General features: G+C 39.6%; 1 protein-coding gene across 2 annotated transcripts in view; it reads left to right on the top strand.

The window, feature by feature from the left end:
* TNS3 (tensin 3) overlaps positions 1-23,282 on the top strand; it is a 216,818-nt gene that overhangs the window by 100,061 nt on the left and 93,475 nt on the right. For both annotated transcript variants that reach the window (XM_075271073.1, XM_075271074.1), the window contains exons 2-10: positions 4,791-4,902; positions 5,594-5,631; positions 10,555-10,593; positions 12,224-12,265; positions 15,241-15,290; positions 15,585-15,756; positions 16,146-16,196; positions 16,886-17,008; positions 21,535-21,599. In XM_075271073.1, the coding sequence (XP_075127174.1) occupies positions 4,791-4,902; positions 5,594-5,631; positions 10,555-10,593; positions 12,224-12,265; positions 15,241-15,290; positions 15,585-15,756; positions 16,146-16,196; positions 16,886-17,008; positions 21,535-21,599 (692 nt within the window). The remainder of the gene's footprint in view (positions 1-4,790; positions 4,903-5,593; positions 5,632-10,554; positions 10,594-12,223; positions 12,266-15,240; positions 15,291-15,584; positions 15,757-16,145; positions 16,197-16,885; positions 17,009-21,534; positions 21,600-23,282) is intronic.

The raw sequence follows: 23,282 nt of genomic DNA, 5'->3' as shown, positions 1-23,282 counted from the left end.
TTTAACCTCTGCATTGTTGTAGTGAATGCTTACTTTGCTTTGAAATACAGTTATGTATTTGGTCTCTAAGGCTCTATCATGGCTACTTTCACGTCTGCGCCAGGTGTCTGATCGGCGTTAAATGTTGTCAGATGACTTTATTTTGTCCACTGCTTTTATTTAATGGAACAGATACCCAACAACCCCCTCATAGTCAATGGGATCCCTCGGGTTCTGTTCTTATCTGTCAAAAGGTACTTTTTTTTTTTTTTTTTTTGCAGGTGTATTTTGAGGCATAATCTGCCTCCATAAATGCCTGCCAACTCCCTTTCATTTCAGTGGTAGTCAGGAACAGATTGTTTCTTCTGGTTGATATTTCTGCTAGAGCAGTGGTTCTTAACCTTGTTTGAGGTACCGAACCCACCAGTTTCATATGCACATTCACCGAACCCTTCTTTAGTGATAAATCAAATATGATTTTTTTTCCAAATTCAAGACATACAGTATAGTGTTACATTTTATACTGATTTTTTTATGTATTTTATAAAAAGTAACAAGTGTAATATTTAGACTGATCACTTTGAGGAAGCCTTTTATCAGTAGTTAGTCTTATTTAGTTACTAATTCTAATATTCAAAAGTTTAAAAAATAGAAATCCTTATGCTTTTGTTACAGCAGCTGAAGATCTGTCTGTTGTAGTGAAATTTCTTGCCATGGTCTTTTGCAGTTTTGAAGTTCATGTGTAGATGAAATGCCCAGAGGTTTTCTAACCAGGGGGCCTAGTTCATCATAAAGGACCCTTTCAGTTGTCACTTAATTGAACTTTTCTTTTGGACTTCATATACATAAGGGTCAGAGCGGGGCAATATACTCTGTAAGTAGAAAAAAAATGAAGAATGGATCTGTGTGCCAAAGTCATAATTATGGCGTTTTAGCCTCTCCCATCTGAATACAATTACAGCTGCTTGGACTAAGTGACTGGAAGAAGAGAGGATGAGGTGTGAGCTGATTTCATTTCGAGTAGCTTTTTAGCAATCTGCTTTCTACATTGTAAGTTCAGAGCTACAGCTCAAAGCGATTGCTTGTGACTAGTAGCATTGCTTACTTTAAATGTTATTGTGGGATCACCTTTAATTGTCTGCGTGTTTTTTTTAGTTAATTTATGAGTCCCTGACTTTCAGTTGTAAAACACAATGGGGCCGATTTACTAATAGAGCAAATTTAGACGAAGCAACTTTAAAATGTGCCAGATTTATCACAGTGACTGATGCTGAATGGTAAATCTTGGCACCTTGTTGGACTCACTCTCACTCACTCTCACACACTCACTCACTCACACACACACTCACTCAATCACACTCACTCTCACACACTCACTCTCAAAGACAAACACACACAGACTCGCACACAAACACACTCTCTCTCGGGGCCACACGGTGGCTCAGTGGTTAGCACTGCAGCCTTGCAGCGCTGGAGTTCTGGTGTTCAAATCCCGCCAAGGGCAAAAAAACATCTGCAAGGAGTTTGTATGTTCTCCCCGTGTTTGCATGGATTTCCATCCCATATTCCAAAAAAGACATACTGATAGGGAAAAATGTACATTGTGAGCTCTATGTGGGGCTCACAATCTACATTTAAAACAAAACAAAAAAAACAAACAAACACACTCTCACACACACATTCACTCTTATACACACACACACACACACACACACACAACATTCTTTTCCGTAAGCCATGTACATGTTGCAGGCCACATGTAGTGACCTGCAACTACAAAACATTGTTTTCATTGCATTTTTGCGTAATTTTTCTTATGGTTTAAAATATTCAGAGAAAACACTCCTCTTTCTGCAGGTAAAATTGGCATGTGGAATTTTTCAAAAAAATCTACAGGGTTTTTTAATCAACCGAAATCTCATACATTCTGCTGGTGGTGTAAAACACATTTTTTTCCCACTATGTTTTTGCAGCAGTCAAAAACAATGTGTTTACTCAATGTGGGTCCTTAGCCTAAAACAGTAAATAAATGTTGTGTAAAGCCTGTACGTTTTTTGGGGGCAAATTTTGCCTTATTGTATTGTTATGGTCATATAGAGAGACCTGAGCTAGTCTGCATGTTTGACACGTAGAGGGAGAAGAATTCTTGTATGTTAACTGATTGTATTGTGTTTTTGTTGTTAGTTGTTTAACTGTACCAAGGCTGAAGTCCACACTCTGAGCTCTGACATGTAATTTATTCATTCTACTAACCAGTGACATAGAGAGAGCCCATTAAAACTAAACCTGCCTTATACTAATAGAAAATGGCACAATTGACAAATGTGGTTTTTTTTTTTAAATTAACAATACCTTTGCTTGCTATTACTACCTGTTAGGAATACCTGTTTTATACCTTTGAATATCTATTTATCCATCTTTTCCATCTACTGCCCTTTCCTCTTTACATGCTTGCAGAAATATCTCTCCTTTCAAAAACCCTGTGATGTTTTTGAGGTTGTCCTGTTTGGGATAGAATATACAGTTCTGCTTCTTTCTTTGTATGTCTTGGATAGGGTTGAGCCGATCTTGAGATTTCAAGATCGATTTTAAAATCCAATTTCCGATCATTTTCCAGCTGATCTCGATCCTGATCGCGATCGTGAAATTTGCTCGATCGCCGATCGGAATCCGATCCTTTCCGAACCCAATCCTCAACCCTCAACTCAATGCTTCTCTATGGGAAAAAGTCACTATTAGGGTTGAGCCGATCTTGAGATAACCTCCGATCTCGAACCCGCTGGAAAAGATCGGGTCAAAATTCCGATCTCGATCGTGAAATTTACTCGATCGCCGATCGAAATCCGATCTTTTCCGATCCCGATCGCTCAACTCTAGTCTTGGAGTTTCTGGATTCTCACTAACTGCAGAAAACTCAGACTTGTTAATAGCTGAACAGTGTAATGCTAGGGTCACACTAACGCTATCGCTATCTCTCCGTTGTTTGGGTCTGAATAACAGAGATGCAAGCCGCTAAAACAGTTGGTAACTCATGGAGCCCAGCAGACCCTCAGTGACTAAAATGGGGTCCGTCATTGCTTTTAAAATGAAACCATTCGAAAGAGGAAAAAGTCCTCTGTGTAGCTGTGTAGGACCTTTACCTTTGTTGATTCTCAGCAGCCTCTGCAATGTAGCTTTATACTGCCAGACTGCAAATGTGCCAGATTTATCACAGGGTCAGGAGCAGTGGCGTAACTACCACCATAGCAGCGGTAGCAGCTGCCACAGGGCCCTGGACATTAGGGGCCCGGTGACATCTGCTACCGCTGCTATCATTATTCTCGGAGGTCTTTTCGGACCCCCGAGTATAATGATCGGGGCCCCCTGTTGGTGGAATACTTTCCACCAACAGGGGGCCCCGAAGCTGCAGCAACGGCTGAGACACAGGAGCTGCAGCTCTGGCTCCTGTCAGCGCTTCAGGATGCCCCCCCTCTCTCCCCCCTCCCTTTCTCTGCTGTCCTCTGCCAACCAATGAGAGGAGGAGGCGGGGCTTATCCCTGCCATCCAGCAAGAGAAGAAGAGGAAGAAGCTGCTCCAGGAAAATGAAACTGAAGCTACACAGGTACGTACTGGGGTTACTTATTAATGTCAGGCATTTGGGGGGATTACTTGTGTTTTAGTAACTCCATGTGCCTCATATTAATAGCAGTTAACCCTATCATGTCACTCAAATTAACCCCTGTGTGCCTCACCATAAGAGTTACTGATATGTGAGACATATGGGGGTAATAATAATGAAGATACTTATCATACATATCAGTAACTCTTATGGTGAGGCACACAGGGGTTAATTTGAGTGACATGATAGGGTTAACTGCTATTAATATGAGGCACATGGAGTTACTAAATTGTAATGCACATGACCAGATTTTTTATCCACAATTTGTCCTGGTATAGCGATCAGCGGGTGACGTGACAGTATTTAGTCCTGTAGGGGCCACTATGGGATATAATACTGTGTGCAGGGGCCACTATGGGACATAATACTGTGTGCAGGGGTCACTATGGGACATAATACTGTGTGCAGGGGCCATTATTGGTCATAATAGAGCGCGCAGGAATGCGTAGGAGGGACTCGGTCAAGATCTTCGGTGTCGGGGGGGCCCCATGTCAAAAGTTCGCCACGGGGCCCCGCCATTCCTAGTTACGCCACTGGTCAGGAGATAATCATACACATTAGGGAGAGTGTGTGCCTACATAGGAGTACGGAGACTTACAAGTCATTCCTGCGCCGCTAGGGAATTTGTTCTCCTAATTACATCCTGGAGAATAGATTTGCATATTCTTTACCCAGATTTATCACAGTAATGCTGGATGATATATCTGGCGTGTCTTTAGACTGTCTAAACAAAGTTTATTCCGCTTTTGGTTGGCTTTCTTTAAGTTGAAGTTTTACATCACTATTTGGGCATCTTGGTACATTTAAGCCATACCTGCATGTCTAGCAAGTAAGAAACATTTTAGCTCAAACTATAGGCACCTAAGATGCGCAACGTTTACGCCACAGTATAGTCGTAACCACAATAGTAAATCCGGGCTGTAGATTTTTTTTTTTGTATTGTCTACAGATTGATGTGTCTGGAAAGTCATTGTGTGGTTGGTGTCTTGAAAATTTTTATACAAATACTATTTACCTTATTCAGTGCCCTCTGTTAAGCAACTTTGCAAATTTTGTAAGATTTTGTATTGCTGTTATGTATTTTATGTACTGCTCCAGTGAAAATCAACCATTTACATTAACTATTGTTTTGTGCTTGTCTCTTGTCTTGCAGCCAGAAGATATAGCTTCAAGCACCCACACTTTTAAGCAAAAAAAATTCAGGAAGTCAAAGCCTTGTTCAGTCTGCAGACAACCTGTGAAGGAGCAGGGAATATCATGTAGAGGTATCGAAAAAACATACTTTGACTTGTGTGCTACAAATGATTGAATGGATCTAATAAATATAAATCAACCAATAAATAAATATCTAATTATAACCTCCCTAGAATGGCAGCATACCACTTTGAAGTCAAGGTTTTGCACTAAAGAAGCATCACCGTGCTGTGTCTGCACTGTTTGCCAATTTTTTCCAAAAGTGGCTGGGTTGGGGACGGCTTGGCCCATGCTTCCTGAAGGGAAGGGTGCTTGCATTTTTGAATTGCTGCTTCATTAACTCCTTGGGTTAGATAAAGATAGCTTGACTATATCTTGCTTTCTACCTCAGTCATATATACTGTACATTGAGTGAAGCAGCAGGATATATACACCAATGTCATTTTTTTTCGAGCTGGGCACCCAGGACCCTGATTAGTGGGCTTTCCTGTAGTGAAAGCTACAGCCATGAAGTCTTGTAATTACCACCTATCTTGTGTTGGGCAAAAATGGATGATATTAGAACAACCCCTGAAGCACTATTTACATAAAGCTACAAAAACACTTTGTATGTACTGTATATTTTTGTGCCTACATTTTTAATTTAGACACATTCTGATGCCATTGGGAACTTTCTTCCATTGCAAAGTGAATTACTAAACTATGTGAAACCATAAAGTCTTGTTTAAGCTTAACAATAATAATATTTATTTTCTTTTTAAGTGTGCAAATTTGTGTGTCACAAAAGATGTGAAGTACAGGTAAGTAATAACAATTTTATATAGCACCAACATATTCTGCAGCACTTTACAAATCATTGGGTGCGTAGACAAGATCATCAGTGTCACAAAATAATGAATCACACAATAGGAATAGGGGCCCTGTTTGAAAGAGCTATGAGGAAATATGGGTTACTCAAGAAGTAAGGCCAGGTTCACATCTGCGCACCGGCCTCAACTTTCAGGTTTCAGTCTTCTGCCGACAGAAGACGGAAACCTGGCAGACACTGTCCGGCTTTGAGTGTTTTTTGTTCTCCGCAGCGAAACGTTTTTTTTTTTTTTTTTTCTAACTGGACACCAAGTCCTGCATGTCTGACTTCGTTTTTTTTTTTAACCGGACACAAAGTCAGACATGCAGGACTTGGTGTCTAGTTAAAAAAAAAATAAATAAAACGGTTTCGCCGCGGAGAGCACAAAACACAGGCGCTCACGGCCGGACACTTTCCAAACTCATTCAGATGAATGGGTTTAAAAACTGACTGTAGGTTTCCGTCTCCTGTCCAGTTATTCAGGCAGGAAATGGAAACCTGCAAAACTGAGATCGTGCGCTGATGTGAACCCGCCCTACGAGTGGTTTTTTTTGGTACAGTGCTCCAGTCATCTTTTAAAGAGGCCAAGTCTATAGAAATGTACAGTCAAGGGACCGTTCTTGACCATCCGGCGAAGATGCTGAGCTGTGAGGCTGACCCCTTGGGCAGTGCAGGGATATCGGTAGCTGAAACAAAAGGCACCTACATTTCTGAAACTGGGGCAGATATCTGCAAAACGGAGTGTGCTGAATTCTTCACACTGTCAGTTTTACAGCTGTATATAACTTTCCATATCTCAGAGGACATGAAAATCCTCTTTAATAAATAAGGTCATATAAATGAAGCTGTTTGTCCAGTTACTATCCAGTATCTGGTGACTGTAAAGATACAATGTGAATGGACTGCAGGGTAACTTCCGGGTGGAGGGGAAAGCTTATGAGGCATAAAGTAGAAAGGATAACATAGGGGTAAGAAACATTAGCTTAGTGTGAGGAGATGTAGAATAGTGTGATCCAGTAGTTCATCAAGCCTGCCTGGAAAGATTTGTTTTTAGGATTCAGTTCAGTTAAAGTATACCAGAGAACTGCTGCTGCTTTAGAAAAATTGATGGAATGGGATGTTGGGATAACAGTATACAAGTCTAAGATCATTGGCAGAAGGCGAAGGATAGATAGGGAAGTGGACTGAGATGAGGGAGGAGATGTAGGGAGATAAGGCACTGGGAAGGAATTTGTGTTTGGATTAGCAACCACTGCATTGGCACAAGTGAGATGCCATCCTGTAGCTGGCCAAAAGAAGAGTCTTCCTGCTGCGTTTGGACAAACTGTATAGGGCAAAGTCTAGCAAGTCGGTGACCAATTAGTACAGATTTTTGATGTTTTCACAATAAAAAGGTGGATTCTGGAATTGTTTTTTACATGTAGGTAACATGAGCGTGCAAGTGAAAATATATGAGATGACTGAAAGGTCTGGGTCAAATTTAATCTTGAGACAGCGGGCATACTGCTTTTGACGTATGGTAAGAACACGGACTAAAATGGTGGTAGATGGTAGAAACAAAAGAAGTTCAGTTTTTGAAAGATTAAGTTTCGAAGAGAGGGAAGATGTAATTTTAGAGACAGATCTTAGATGGTCTCTGGTGCACTGTAATGAAACAAGTGTGATATCGCCATATGAGGTTTATCATTGTATATTTTCAGCATAATAGGAACTGTGCAGAGAGAGAAGAATAGGGGGTCTAGGACTGTACCCAGAGGAATGTCAACAACAAACAGAATAGGAGAAGAGGCAGCACCAGCAAATAATACTCTAAACAAATCATCAGAAAGATTGGAAGAAAACCAAGGGAGGGCAATCGCTGCAGAGAGATCGAGGAAAATAAGTAAAGAGAAGTTGCTTTTAGAATTTGCTGTCAGAAGATCATTGGAGACTTTTGTAAGGGCAGGTTCAGTAGAGTGTGCAAAAAAGCAGATTGCAAGGGATGAAGAAGAGTTAGCTGAGAGATAGTGAATAAGGCAAGAATAGGTCAATCATTCCAGCAGTTTGGAGATGGAGGGGAGGTTAAGGATGTTTTTTTTTTTTTTCTAGTGGAGGTCTGACACCATGTTTAAAAAAAGAAGAGAAAGATTCTGGAAGAGAGTGGCTAAACATTTTAGTAAGTGAAGGCACAGATATTGGGCTTGGTGTGCAGGAGGAGGGAGTGGGAGGAAGAAAAGAGCTGAGACATTTTTTGCTGTTTGGGTAGAAGATGAGCACTCACAAGGAGTAGGTGAGGAAGAGATTGATTTCGTTAGGAGATTGGATGATTATTTCCAGGCGGATGTTTCAAATTTTGTCTTTTAAGAGGTCAGGTCTTTGAGGTCTGTGGAAGGTGCCTGCACCCTAAAATAAAGGAGAGAATGAAAGGTGTTTTGGGTTATTGGTGAAAGTGGATATGGGAGTGGGGAAATGTCTTGTTTGGTGAGGTGACTATAGGAGCTATAGGTTTGGAGCATAAAGTTGAAGATAATCTACAGTTGTTTATTTTTCTCCACGGATGTTCAGAACACCCCTCAAGACTTGTTTGAGGTATGTTCTAAGGTTGCTTCAGCCAGGGCAGTTTTTAGTCTTGTATGTCTTGGTGGTCAGACTAGTACAAGAGAGAGAAGAGATGGGGACAGAGATGACTGTAGTGTGTGTGAGGTGCTGAAAGGTAGCCTGTACATTCTAGTAAGTGTGGTGAATGGTAAGAAGAATCAAGATGCGAAAGGCCAAGGTAGGGGTGTTGATAGGGATGTTAAGTCACTCATGATGAGTTTACAATTTCATGGTATAGGAAATGGGAAACTCTTGAAACGAAGTTATCCAGAAACTGGTAAGGTGAGCCAAGGGAAAGGTAAATAATGGGTGAAAGGATGGAAAGGTCTTAGTACCTCAAAAGAGGGAGAGGAGAGTGAAAGTATCGGGGATTGAGCTGGAAAGTAGAGTGTGGTGATAGAACGATGCCTACTCTTTTATCTTGCCTATCGCCAGATCTTGGGGTGTATGAAAACTGTTGTTCACCATAATGGAGAGCAGCAAGGAAACATGTATCAGACTACTGAAAAGAATGAATCACCAATTTTATTTATTAAAACAAGATAGTGAAATATGACACTTTCTGAGCTTGCTTTTTGCAGTGCGTGGGAGTAGGTAAGCTGTGATGTCAGCTGCTGTCAGTAATTGATGCAATGATGGGTCAGTGGTGTTATCTATAGTGACGTGATCAATCTATTGTGATTCTGTCTCTCTTGTCTGATGTAAATGAGGTGACTTCTGCAATGAAGTTCCCTACATAATTGGCAAGTGGTAGTCAATTATTAGGCATAGTGGCCAGAGTTCAATTTGAATAGATAGTTCGTTTGGAAGAAAGCTGCAAAGTGAATAACTACGAATATAGTGAACATGGTGTGAAAATTTTCCAAACCGAGAAACTACAAGTTTGGTTTGATCACAAAGCATGCCCTTCTGACTCCCTGTATAACAACAGGACACTTTTAGCAGATGACGCTTGTCTTTGATGAGTGTGTGTATAACCCCACACTTGTGATTTTCTTATAGTCTAACTACATTTATAGGAAAAATATACTAAAATCTAGTTCTAAATTAGGTCATAAAACAATTGGTTCAAATAGATGCATGACGTATTGGAAATCTATTCACAGAAACCAAACCGTAACAAGGAAAAGCTTCTATATATAATGAAATAAAACTTGCACTGATGAGAATGAAGTTTCAGCATGCAGATGGTTAATGTGCAGAATTGAATTTATTATTTACCTGTATTGAAAGAAAAGGGAGTTAGGTCAAAATCCAATGTGTGTGTGTGTGTGTGTGTGTATGGGTTTGTGTTTGGGTATAAATGTGTATGGCGTATGTTATATGTGTCTGTATTAGCATGCATTATGTACTTAGCAGAACTTTGTTCTCATTCAGTTTTTTTCCTGCTTTACCTTCCCTCAGCAGTTATCTTTTCTTTCTATGTTTGTACTTATAATGGTTATCCCAGCATTGACCAAAATATACTTCTAGGTCAAGAAATTGGGCTAAGAATACTAAGGATTTCTCATCCATTTGAGTCAACAAAGAGAGTGAAAAAGGAATAAATTGCATTGTAGATGTACATATGGTTAGGGTTAGAGTAGGTGAAGGGGAATCTAGGACAACAATATAAAAAAAAGAATATTTTTTTTTTTATAAGTAATTTGGTAGTTTTGACTTTTTTGGCGTACTACTTTTTTTTTCTCTCTAAAGAAACAATGATAATATATTCAACATGGGCAAATGGCTTCTACCTTGTATACTTACTTGGCATTAGAGAACTATAATCTCCATTGCCCTCTTCATTTAGTTCTTCTTTCTAGGAGCATGAGCAGATCTGTATCTCCTCACCAGGCACAATTGCAATACTCCTTAGATTTTTTTTCTTTGGGCAGGCAGGCTAGACCTAGACATATGTTTCTATTCAGAGTGAGGTGCTGTGGATTGATTCCAGATCCTGGCTGTACCGGAGCCAGTGGTTTTGGTAAGCTGAGGCTGATTGTTCACATAAGGCCAAATTATTTAGAATAAATAGCATTGAGTGGATCATATTACATGGCATAAGATCCTACTTAGAAAGGAAGTGGTAACCTGACCCAGTGCTCGCTGTTGCATCAGATTAGTGGAGGTAGGCAAAACAACCTGATAAAAAATACTATGCTTTAATCCTTAAAATCTTGGATGCTGCACTACATTCTTTACTTTGTTCCATAGAAGAGAAGTCAAGAGAGCAGAGCAGTTTCTTCTAAATGCTATGCTTGACCATTTTCTCAAGAATTTCCATGTAAATTTAATAGCTTTTTTCCCCCCACTCTAGGTGGTGACTCCATGTTCTCTTCCTGTGAATTATGAGTTGGTAAGTGCGTATTTAGTGATATTCATAAAGCATTTGCATGTGGTTACCAATAGGATTACAGTACCGTATATCTAGAAAACAAGGTAAAATTAGGTTTTAATAGTATTTCTGTGACTCACATGCCACCTGAGTATTTCTCTTTTGAGGGGAAAAGTCACTGGAGCAGTGTAGTGATCACAAGACTTCCAACAGGGTTACACTTTTTTTTTTTCTCTCCCTATAGAAAGACCTTGCAGTTGTGACTAAGTCACAGTACTGCTGCAATTTCACGCCAACTTTTGGGTAACCCAATGTGGTTTAGGAAGCCCTAACTTCCTTTCTGAATTTTTTTTTTTCATATTATTAAAGGATGCAGCCTGTGTGAACAGTTCTGCCTTTGCTTTGTTTATCTCTGCTTTTTAAAAGCCAAAACTTTTTTTTTTTTTTTTTTTTAAATTTTATTATATATTTTTTTTAAATTTCTCAGTAAGTGTAGTCGTATATGGGCTTGTTTTTCTGTAGGAGGAAAAATAATTGTTTAGCTTTTATTAATGTTGTTTGTACTGTGTGAAACAAACTTTCAATTCTGCCATTTATTTTTGAGTTTTGTTTTTATGACACTTTTTCACTGTGCAGATCTAGTGACTTCCGTGTGTCATAAAGGTTACAGTTATACCAAATTTATATAGTGTCAGAGTCTAGGGTTGCTAGGTGGGGTGGCATAGACACAAAAGTCCAGTTTCTTTAGTCCAAAACAAAAGTAGAGTTTATTTTCACTCAAAAATATAGTGCAGCAACAAAAGGCTCTAACTAAACATAGAATAGGTTACCTCACCTAGAATAACAGAAATGAAAAGCCAGTAGAATCATTCAGGACACACCTCCAAAAATATGACCTCTCTGTTTGGCTCTCCAGCCAAGCTCTGCCCAAAGTCTGCTGCTGTAGTTGAATTCTTAAGCCTCCCTTGATGAGCAGATTCTCTGCATCTGAGTCGCTGCCGGAACATCCCCAGAGTGTGGACTGGAGGGGGGTGGAATGACAGGTCCCACTACCTACCTACCTGCCATTCCTAAAAATCCAGCCCAGTAACCGGAACTCTGAAATAACCCTCAGCAGACAATAGTTATCTGCTGAGAAACGTCCTTTCTGGAGTTTTCTCATGTCACCCACCTTCGTAGTCTGGGTGAGATGTACACCCCCTCCATTACCTGAACAGCTTTTAGAAAATGGCTTTTAGAAAATAAAAAAATTGCTTCACAGCACCGTATTCAAACAACCACAACACACACACACAAACACACACATAAATATATATATATATATATATATATATATATATATATATATATATATATATATATATATATATATAATTTTCACAATGAAATATTGGAACTCATAGGCATCCATACATGACAGGCTTTGGCTCCATTGTTAGCTCTTTGATAGTTTTTGTCTGAGCCTATTTTGATATGAGACTCAAGTACTATTAGCTCAGGCATTCCTTTGCTAGCGTAATGTTGCATGAATATTTATTTTATATGTGACTATGCTCTGACTGGGAATCTCATACTATACATATATAACACACATATATAATCTATAGTTCATATCCATATGTTTATTATGTTCATTTTCTCTTCCTTGCAGCCTAACAGGATTGACACATGTGCAAGTCATGTGACCGAATTGGTAGGTATTGACTATTGTCACATTAGTCATGCTTTTGGGAAAATATGTTTTATGACCCCGCCTGTAGAAATAACTATTCAAAAACCGCACTGCTGACTCACATATGTTGAAGAAGTCCATAACTTTTCCATTAGGATCTGGCTGGTCTTGTAACGGTATTGTGGATCCCCCTCCAGATTTTGGATTGAAAGACAAAAAAATATTAACCTTACCCCCCCCCCCCTTCCTTTTTGTGATTTATAAAATATGTAAATCTATTAGGTAATTAATTGTATGTTTATATACATGCATATTTTCTCTTGTCTGATTATTTTTGTATTTGGGTATCTGTCTTGTGTAATGGGTTAAAGGTTAAGTTTTATATGGGCTGCTCGATCAATTTTTTGTCTTTGTAATATCAATGACCACATTAGAATGACATACTAAAATCACAACACCTCACCTGTTCCCAGAGACTTCATACCAGAAGTGTACAACGTAATGGTCCAAAGGCCAGGTTGTAAAATTGCAAAAATTTAAAGAAGGATCAGACATTTATGTGTGTGTATATATATATATATATATATATATATATATATATATATATATATATATATATATATATATATATATATATAACATTTATATAGACCTCTACATTGCTTCATTTCATAGAAGCAGCTGAATATGTCTCCTTGGTGTTAGCAGGTTTTTGCCTAGTTTCCAGACCGGCTCTTTTTATCTATCTCTAGGGGTAGGCTGATCACTTTGTGCTCCCAACAACACACATTCTTTTTTCACCCTCTCTCTCTGAATATTGCTTTTAGTTGCTGAGCCCTGGTAAGGGCTAGGAAAGTTTTTGAACAGTTCTTCTGTTCATCTCTGGATGTAATTCCAGAGATAACTGAAATTTATAGAGCACCAGGCTGCTAGCCTGCGCTGAAAACCAGGGAATGGAGGCAGGAGGAGACAGGAGGGCAGCTGAAACCCTGAGATGAGAAAAAAGACGTTTCATGTCCTCAGTGATGTGCGGTATTACATACATCTAGAAAACTGACAGTGTGCTGAACTCTGCGCACCATCAGGTTTCCTGATGCTAGAGATATCAGTTCCTTTAACTTGGACACCGATATCGCTGCACTGTCTGAAAGGCGTCCACTACAACCCAGTGTCATTGCTGGAATTTGAGGAACACCTCCCTGACAGCATAAGACTATGGGAGGGCACTATCAGATGGGACCTTCCTCACAGCCCAATGACGCTGAGCTGTAAGGGCTGCCTTTCTGACAGTGCAGAGATATCGGTGCCCAAATTAATTACACCATATCTCCAGCATTGGGATGCATGTGGAAAAGCAGTGCGTTGAATTCAGTGCACTGTTAGCTTTCTAGCAACATGTAATACTGCACGTCTCTGAAGACACAAAAGGTCTTAAGTCCTAGATTTCTAAAGTACCTTTCATAGTCATGTTTTTAAGACTATACAGCCTGCAACATTTTAGCTAATCCTGGTCTACCAGCTCCCTCTGCTGGCAGAAAAGTAATTAACTGTTCAAATTTTACGGACGGTGCATGTATGAATAGAGACCTATAATTTAATGTATGTGTATACCTAAATTTGCTGTTTTCTTTTTCAGCTTTGCTATTACAAGTTACAAGTCCACCTAAAATGTAAATCTGTTTTGTAGAATCTGACTCACGAGGTTGTACAGACCCTTCTGGCACTTTAAAACCTTTATCAAGTTTAGGTAGTTTTCACACAGACATTCAGAGCCTCTGTTACTATTTCAAGTGGCAACTCCATTTTTTTTTTTCTTCCAAGGATTGCAGCTTGAGTTGCTCTTCATAGCATCAAAAATACCTGAACATCAATTGATCCCACTATATTCAATGTCAGTTTAGACCTGAAAACTGATCGGTTATTACACCATGGGGTTTGTTATAAAGGGTAGACATTACATTAGGTTTAATAATATACATTTAATTTTAATATATGTAAAATAGGTGTACCTGTCCTTACTTAGAAATAAGGCAAAATTTTGGGGGAAAAGAAGGGTGCGTCTTATAGTCTGAAGGTGGCGCCTGGCACCCGCCGTAATAGAGAGACGGAAGCCGGCAAGTGATAGACGCCATTACAGGTGCCGGGGCCTGAGACATCGCTACGATCCTCTGCCCTGCATGAAGCCAGCAGCGGCAGGGGCTCCTCCGTGCCCCCGCCGCTGGCTTCATGCAGGCAGAGGATCGTAGCGATGTCTCAGGCCCCGGCGTCTATCCCTCCCCGGCATCCGCCTCTCTAGTACTGCGGATGCCGGGTCAGTATCAGCAGCCCCTTCTCCCCCGGGGCCGGTCCCCACCGGCCCCGTACCTGTAAAGTTGCAGGCCGGCTCCTGCGCGGCGATATCGCAGGAGCCGACCTGTTCGGGTGACAGCCGGGAGCCTAATGAGGCTCCCCGGCCTGTCACGGCTATATTAGTATTGCGGCTGGTCTCTATGACCAGCCGTAATACTAATAGACAGAACGTCCCATAGACGGCAATACACTTGTATTGCCGTCTATGGGACTTGCAATCAAGTGACTGCAGGTTCAAGCCCCCGGGGGGGAATAAAATAGTAAAAAAAAAAAAAAAAAAAAAAGCTTTAAAAATGTGAAATAAATAAAAGTTCTAAATCACCTCCTGTTTTTTTTTTTCAATACAAGGTGATCTAAGCAATAGATATCCCCCAAAATGGTATAACTAAAAATTACAGCTGGCCCCGCAAAAAAAACGCTCTATGCGTCCCCGTACAGCTGCAGGGTCACCTGTCAATGTGGCCTTGCAGCTGTTGCAAAACTACAACTCCCATATATTAAATATTTTACCAGTTTTTGCTTCAAAATTTTTTTTTCCCTATTTTCCTCCTCTAAAACCTAGGTGCGTCTTATAGTCCGAAAAATACGGTATATGGAAAATGCAGGACCTTTTAACTGTATTATGCTGTTTGTGTTTCCTTCCTTAGGAATCAAACAGCTTTTCAAAGAGTTCCTCTTCTTGTGACAAATTGTCTCAGTAAGTCCCCCTAACATATTTTATTGCAAGCTTATGTGTGACTGCTTATTGTCTGAATAAATTCTGTAAAAAATTCCTGTCATGTTTACAAACGGCTTATAAAGCAGAACATGGTATAGTAAATTCGATACATTGTGATATATATTAATTAATTGGGTAAAAAAAAAATTATCATTATTACATTGCGTAAAGCCTTAAACACCTTCATTGTGGGGAAGGAAGATTTATTGGGGCTATTATATTGCATACTATATCAGTATTTTCTTTTCAAGTATGGTGTTTTTTTATTACCAGAAACTTGGACTTTGACCGAATCATGGAAGAAGGTTATGAGCTTGACCTCACTTTTATAACAGAGCGCATTATATCGGTGTCATTCCCGAGTGGCTGTTCAGATGAAACCTACCTTCATAATCTTCAAGATGTGACGCGGATGCTTAAGTCTAAACATGGAGAAAATTATTTGGTAAGTAACTACAGTACATATGATGCACAAATTATGTATCAATTATGTATGAAAAGTGACTACAAAAAGAAGATGCATTGTTGTACATCATACTGTCCACTACATTGTTGGCCATCTACACTGGAAAATTTCTCATGTAGTTTAGTAACTATGGATCTAGACACCTTTCTACTATATATGGGTCCAATTGTATCCACCATATAATGCATTTTACCTAATCACCAACTATCTAAGCCATCTAGCCTCTTCTTTCTGATTTGGGTTCATCATTGATTTGTTGATATCTATTTAAATTTTCTTTAAACAAAATTGTTATAAATTGAAAGCGTTATAATGTGAAATGCAATGTAAAACATTGTGTCTAATGATTTTACTGTGTTTTTTAACAGGTGTTGAATTTATCAGAAAAACGTTATGATCTTTCTAAACTTAACTCTAAGGTATTTGACATTACCTTAATGTTTAGGTGCTTTCTGAAAGTAATCTGATACATTTACAGTTATAAACTGTCAGAAGTTATTTTATATTGCATCTCTTCTCAAGTTTGACCCCTCCATTTGTCTACACATGAAGAAAATAAAATTAAAATACATTTTGAACTCCTCAATAATCTGCCCAATACTGCCTGCCATTTACCATAGTCATGGTCTCTAAAGCCCTGGGTAAACACTATCACCTAACAACCTTTATACTTCTTCCCGAATGTAATTCTGTGTAATTCTATAATAATTTAGCTGAAGTAATTCCAAATACTTGACACTTCCAAATGGTAATACATGGAATGTGTTTCATAATATGCAACAAATTAAGTAATGGCCTTGCACAGGTTTTGTGTAAATGTTTCCTAGATAGATATTTTAATTTCTGGAAAGTCTATTTCATGCAGTAGTAAAATATCTGAGATGCCCAGATTTCGGCAAACTCTCGTCCTACTTACAACAACAAAGGTCTTGGAGTAATTGGAGAACGTTGTTTCACTGACTTAAATCTTAAGTGCTCAAATGTTCACCTGCATGAAATGCTTGTATTTGTGTCTTTGTTTGCCATTTATATGCACTGGCTAGTCAAGTCACCATTCATCATACTGTGTTTAACTAATGTGGTACATAAAGTTCATTCTTTATCGTAGGTTATGGATGTCGGTTGGCCTGATCTACATGCTCCTCCACTAGATAAAATGTGCACGATTTGCAAGGCAATGGAATCCTGGCTAAACAGTGACCCTTTACATGTGGTGGTTATTCATTGCAGAGTAAGTTGTTTTGTTTTTGTTTTTTTTCTTTTTTCTTTTTTTTTATTATCTTTTTCTACTTATTTAGATTTTTCCTTTCAGCCTTGCTTTTGTTCTTTGTGTATATTGGTTAGTGTATTATAACACATACATGTCTTTAAAGGAATGTCTCATGACAAACACTTATTGCATATCTGTAGAAATTACATTTATCTAAACCTAATCTGACCTGAAATGCAGGCTGCTAGCAATGGTTGGATTTACAGAAACAGTTGAACTGAACAGCTGCACCATCCATAGAAGTGAGTAGGAGTACAGTGACAACATAATGCAGCAAGCTACACTGTTTCTACATTTCACAAGTTACCGAAACGGTGTAGCTATCTGTGCTATGTTGTTTCCCTATTTCCCTGGTGAGACTAGTCTGACTTTAGGGGGTTATTTCTAGATCTAGGTGTGGATCCCAGCAATTTTTGGGAATATCATATGGATATGCCATAAACTTCTGAGGTGGGACAGCATATAGCACCTACTGGAAATTTTCAAAAATTAAAATGGTCGGAATTTACTAATATCCCTGAGCTGACGGAGGAGACATTTCAGGAGATTTTAGAATCCCCTCTTTATGTCTAACCCTCAGCTAACAACAAGCTGATTCAGATTTTTATTCTACACCAGTGTTATCTGACCCCTGTCCGGCTGCATTGGATGGGTCGCTTACCTGGCCCTAATTGTCTTAGGTGTCCATGCCCTCACGCGGACTTCTGGCACATTCTGTGGAGCTGCCCGGTTATCCAAGCTTTTTGGAGGGGGGTGGTGGATCTCCTGACGGATGTTCTGAACCAACCTGTCCCATTTTCTCCCGAAATACGCCTATTCGGTGTGTTGAAGGAGGAGCTATGGCAGCATCACACCTGCGTTTTCCTCTGGGAATGCCTGTTCTATGCAAGGAAGGCCATCGCCTTGCGGTGGATGGCCCCTATACCTCCATCTGTTCCCCAGTGGCGGAGGCTGGTTAATGCGGTTCTTCCATTTAATCGGATTTTATATAAAGGGAGAGGTTGTCCCCAGAAGTTTTCTAAAGTTTGGGGAGCTTGGTGTGACTCCCCCATGACCCAATATTCTGCCCCTTCAATGCGTTCGGCTATTGATGCCTTCACTCCGTAAAGGGTGGCGTGTGCTTTTCATGGCTCCCCTTGTCATGGTACTGCTTCATTTTGTTGGTGTGTTCTGTAATATTCTGCTCTGAACTGTACGGGCGGTGGATGGGGTTTGGGGACGGGAGGTGATGATGTTGTGGCTTATTTCTGTTTGTAATTTTTCTGTTTGTTTGATTTGTGCTTACATTCGATTCTATTCCACTGTGTTATTTGCTTTGTTATGCACTTTTCAATAAAACGGGTTTAAAAAAAAAATGGTCGGAGCTTTTGGGTGCAGTAGATGCTGGGTGCAGGGAAAGGGGAGGGGGTGTTTTGGTTGTCTGTCTGCCCCTTCCCTGAGCTTGAGGACTGGGGTTTCTTCCCCCACTTGGAATTCAGCCTGGCTGAATATAGGGTATCTGCAGTGCTCCTATTAACCCCTTCCCGACGGAACAGGAGCACTGCAGATACCCTATATTCAGCAGACCGGGCACTTTCAGACACAGGATACCTAATGTGTATGTGTTTCACAGTCATTTTCTACTTTTGTATGTATTCTAGGGAAAGGAGGGATTTAGAACTTTTATTTTTTCTAATGTTCATTTTTTTTTTTTTTTTTTGCACTATTTTATGGGAGATTCCATACATTGATATTGTGGCTGGTCATAGACCCCCCCCCCCCCCCTCCCTCCTAAAAAAAATAAAAAAATAAAAAAAATAATTTTTTTTTTCTTTTTTTTTTTTCTTTTTTTTTTTTTGCTGACTCAAGTATAAACCGAGGGGGTCTTTTTCAGCACAAAAACTGTGCTGAAAAATTCGGCTTATACTCAAGTATATACGGTAATTTTTCTGAGGCAAATTGTATTTCACAATAATACCACTTATTATTCCATACGATGTACTGGGAAGCTGGAAAAAAGATTGAAAATGTAGTGGAATTGGAGAAAAATTGTGTTTCTTACAGGCTTTGTTTTTATGGCATTTATTATGCAGCAAAAATAAAATGTCACCAGTATTCTATGGGTTGGTACGATTCGAGGAATACTAAATAATTATTACCAAATTTATTTATTTATTACATTTTAGCCAAAAAAAAAAATAAAGCTAAAACTTTGAAAAAAGTTTCACTTTATGTACTTTTTACATGTGTTCTAGGGAAAGGGGGGGTGAGTTTGTGATTTTAATTCCTTTATTTATTTATTTATTTATTTTAAACCCCCAATGCAGTGCATTGTAAAATATCACTCCTTCTATTACAAACTGCTTAGAGCAGCCTGTAGTAGAATAAATACAATGACAAACCTGGGGGCCTTTAATAGGTTATCGGTTGCAATATTATCAAATTGCTGGCCCAGATCTCAATGGTGGAGCTGACAATCCACCCCAAAATGGCGGTGCTCATATGCTGCTTGGAAATTGACACCTCAAGCATTGCTGTTGAGTCTCCACTGTATTATACAGTGGAGGCCCAGTAGCTATGGTGCACTGGCATCCACCATAACAGTATGGTGAATGTTGGAAAAGGATTATATTTCTCTAACTACGGAGCTGCAGGGGCTAGAGCCACGATTTTGGAAAGCCATAACTCTTGTCTGTAGCTCACCTAGGTTTTGAGATACCACCAGTGAGAGTAGTGCTGCATATAATTGCAGCTTCACTTAACCAGTGTACATGGAGAGGGGAGATTTTTCTAATATATTTTATTGAGGGACACAGCCCCATGGGTATAGATCCGGCCACTAGAAGGTTGGCAGTTGCAATAGTTAACTAGTTTTAGCCTAATTTCCGTAGGCGGCAGACATGACCTGATGCACCTCGTCGGTCACCCAGTCCCCACTCATCGCTACTGCGTTCGGGAATGCCGGTAACCCCCCCCCCCCCAACTGGCTTATACTGGATGCTGCGACAGCTAGGCTATTCTAGGCTGCTATTCTGCCATTAGCGGATTCCACCTCCATCAGCAGCCTCTTGGATATGAGGGTGTATTATCCCGCTAAGGAGGCCTTTGTAGCGGCTAGCTCCTCCCTCCGGCTTTCATTTGGTGCTTCTTGGGTCAGCAAGGCCTGCATTTTCTGGGCCAAACTGCTCCTGAGGGGACTCTCCAATTATGCCCCCATCCAGGACCACTAGCTGCTTGTCTCAGAAACACTCTTCCAAGTACCTATGCGATGCTTTCCGTTCTGCCAAAGCGGACACCAACGCAGTGGCAATCCGCCGTACTGTATGGATTCGTTGGTGGAACGCTGAATCTGCCTCTAAAAAGGTAGTTATGGCTCTTTCCTTCTCTTGGGACGAACAGTGCAGGTTTTTTGGCAAACCATCAGACTTTCCCCAAAGATTTTTTTTATGTTGCAAAGTTTTATTTTTTTTAAAACCTTAAAAATACTATATGAATTTGGTATCGCCATGATCATACTTACCCGCAGAATACAGCTAACATGTTGTTTTTACCACACAGTGAATGCTGTAAAAATTAATCCCATAAGAAATTGGCCCAAATGTTTGTTTTTCTTTTCCCAATTCCATCTTTTTCTGAATTTTTAAAATTTTTCTAGTGCTTTGCACAAGATATTGATTAGTGCCATTACAAAGTACAATTTGCAAAACATTCACAAACAATAAGCTTTCATGTGGCTCTGTGAGCTGAAAAATGAAAAAATTATAGCTCTTGGAATGAGGGTAGGGGAAAAACGGAAATGCAAAAACAAAAATTGGCTCTGTCCTGAAGGGTTTAAAAAAGTGACCTTTTTGGCAGGGTTTATACAATTTTAATGTGACTGAGGGGGCTAAACACTTTGCTGGCCTAAAAATACCTATCACCCATCCTAAGAATAAGTCCTCAATATCTGTTGTTTTTTTTTTTTTTTTTTTTAAATGCCATGCACCTCTATTGATAGTTAAGATTATCTTTCACCACCTCCACCATTTCAGATTATGAACATCTCTTAATAGGCACAGTTGGAATTTTATATCTAGTCTACACTATTTCTAAGAAATGAGCGCAGTTAGTGTTTTGATGCCCTATTTTTAAGCTCTGTGATGTCAGAAGGGCAGCGTGTGTGATATTGGGCTCCAATCGCAGGCACATTCCTTGCCTGCTCCTTCCTGACACTGCCCTTCTGACAGTACAGAGACTAAATTGCGTATCAGACACCAAAACTTAGAGTATTACTTGTTTGTGGACAGTGGGGTCTAGAGAAAACATTCCAACTATGCCAGAATAAATGTTGCAGCGGCTATTAATTGTTGTAAAGTGCTGCACTTGTTAGAAATGGTGAAAGGTCCTCTTTAATGGGTCATAATGGAGTTTTCCTGGCTAAAAATATTTGTTTCTAGCAACAAAAAAAATCCTACTACCTGGGGATATCATGTTACTTTATTATAATGTCTGTTTCTTTTTCTTTTTAGGGTGGAAAAGGAAGAATTGGGGTTGTGATCTCATCTTATATGCACTTTACAAACATATCTGCAAGGTATGTAATTGTGAATAGATCCATTTTGTACTTTCAGTAATTCATGATCTTTGCGTTAGAGTTCTTTTCACCACTTCCTTCAATTCAAGTTCTTAGCATCTGTTAATGGGTGCTGCTCCACTGATTCCAGCATCATCAAATTTTTCTATCTAGCCTCCACTGTTCCCTAGTAACAAGCATAGTTAGTTTTGGTGCCTGATGTACTATTTTTAAAGGGGCTCTATCAGCAAAATCATGCACCGTATTCAGGCACCGTAAATGTTATATTAAACTACCCCCCGTTTTAAAATAAAACCCTAAAACACGCCTCGTCTTCCTCCAATGTCCTCGGGTCCTGTCTTCCTCCGGTGCTTGCGAACTGACATTTGCTTAAAAAAAAAAAGACCTGGGCGCATGCGCAGTAGCCGTAGTAGAAGCAGCATGCTACTGCGCATGTGCCCAGGCCATTTTTTTTTTTTTTTTTTAAGCAAATGTCAGTTCGCGAGCGCCGAAGGAAGACGGGACCCGAGGACATCGGAGGAAGAGGAGGCGTGGATGAAGAAGACGACACACCCTGAATGCCCGCCCACCGTGCACGCTCGATAAGTTTATCACATTCTGTTTTAGGGTTTTATTTTAAAACGGGCGGGGGGGGGGTAGTTTAATATAACATTTACGGTGCCTGAATAGTCTTTTTAAAGGCTATTCACGCATATGTGGGGCTCTATCAGCATGGTTTTGCTGATAGAGCCCCTTTAAGCTCTGTAGTGTCAGAAGTGCAACGTCCTGGCACTGCCCTCCAGACAGTACAGAACCCAGCTAGTATATCAGTCACTGCAACTAATAACATTGAATTCTCAGGAATGGTGAGGGCTACAGAAAAAATTAAGCTGTGCCAAAATGAGTGGAGGGGAACCTAATAATTAATGTAAAGAGCTGGACTTGCTAGAGAAAGAGTTCTCTTTGAATTAATTTGTGTATCAAATCCCTTCATTAAAAAGATTTACACTGGGTGCCCAAGCTGGCCATTCGCAGCAGACTTGCGTTAGTCACAAACATCCAATTTCAGCAAAGCCAGAGGACCATTTATTGTGTAAAATGTGTGAAATGCTTGGCTAACATTTGTTCATCATATATTAGAGGATGAAATAATACATAATCCTAATTCTTTGTTTTAAATGGAGATAAGACCACAGTAGAGACATCTGACATTGACTTATTCCCCTTTTTTCACTGAAAACACATGCATGCTTGGTATAACGTGGCAGTCATAATACACCACATTATAGTAGCTCTGCACTGTATTATATAAGCGATCAGAAGATCATATTGGGGATCATGTCTTTTCAAAGGACTTCAACTAAGTAGTTAAATGTTAAAAATAGCATAATTGCTGATTTTTCACCCACTAAATTTTTTTTGTTAAGGATAATTTAAATGTATTCCAGAATGTTACCACTGAGAAATACAACTTATTCTACAAAAAAAACCTTCAACAGAAAAATAATAATTCAGCAATGTGAATCTGGTTAAAGCAGAGTTGCATATACTTTTCAGCTTTCACTTAAACCATTATACAGGAACATCTGCAGCTGTCAGTGTGCAGAGAGAGTAGAATGATATATATTGTGAGAAGGTGACAAGCAGAGTGCTGGAGTCACGGTATATATACCCCAGATTTCTGACGTGTGGTTCAGGACGGGT

This window comes from Leptodactylus fuscus, chromosome 4, assembly GCF_031893055.1.
Source record: "Leptodactylus fuscus isolate aLepFus1 chromosome 4, aLepFus1.hap2, whole genome shotgun sequence".
NCBI classification, from domain to species: Eukaryota; Metazoa; Chordata; class Amphibia; order Anura; family Leptodactylidae; genus Leptodactylus; species Leptodactylus fuscus.
This window is presented reverse-complemented; position numbering and strand designations above follow the sequence as displayed.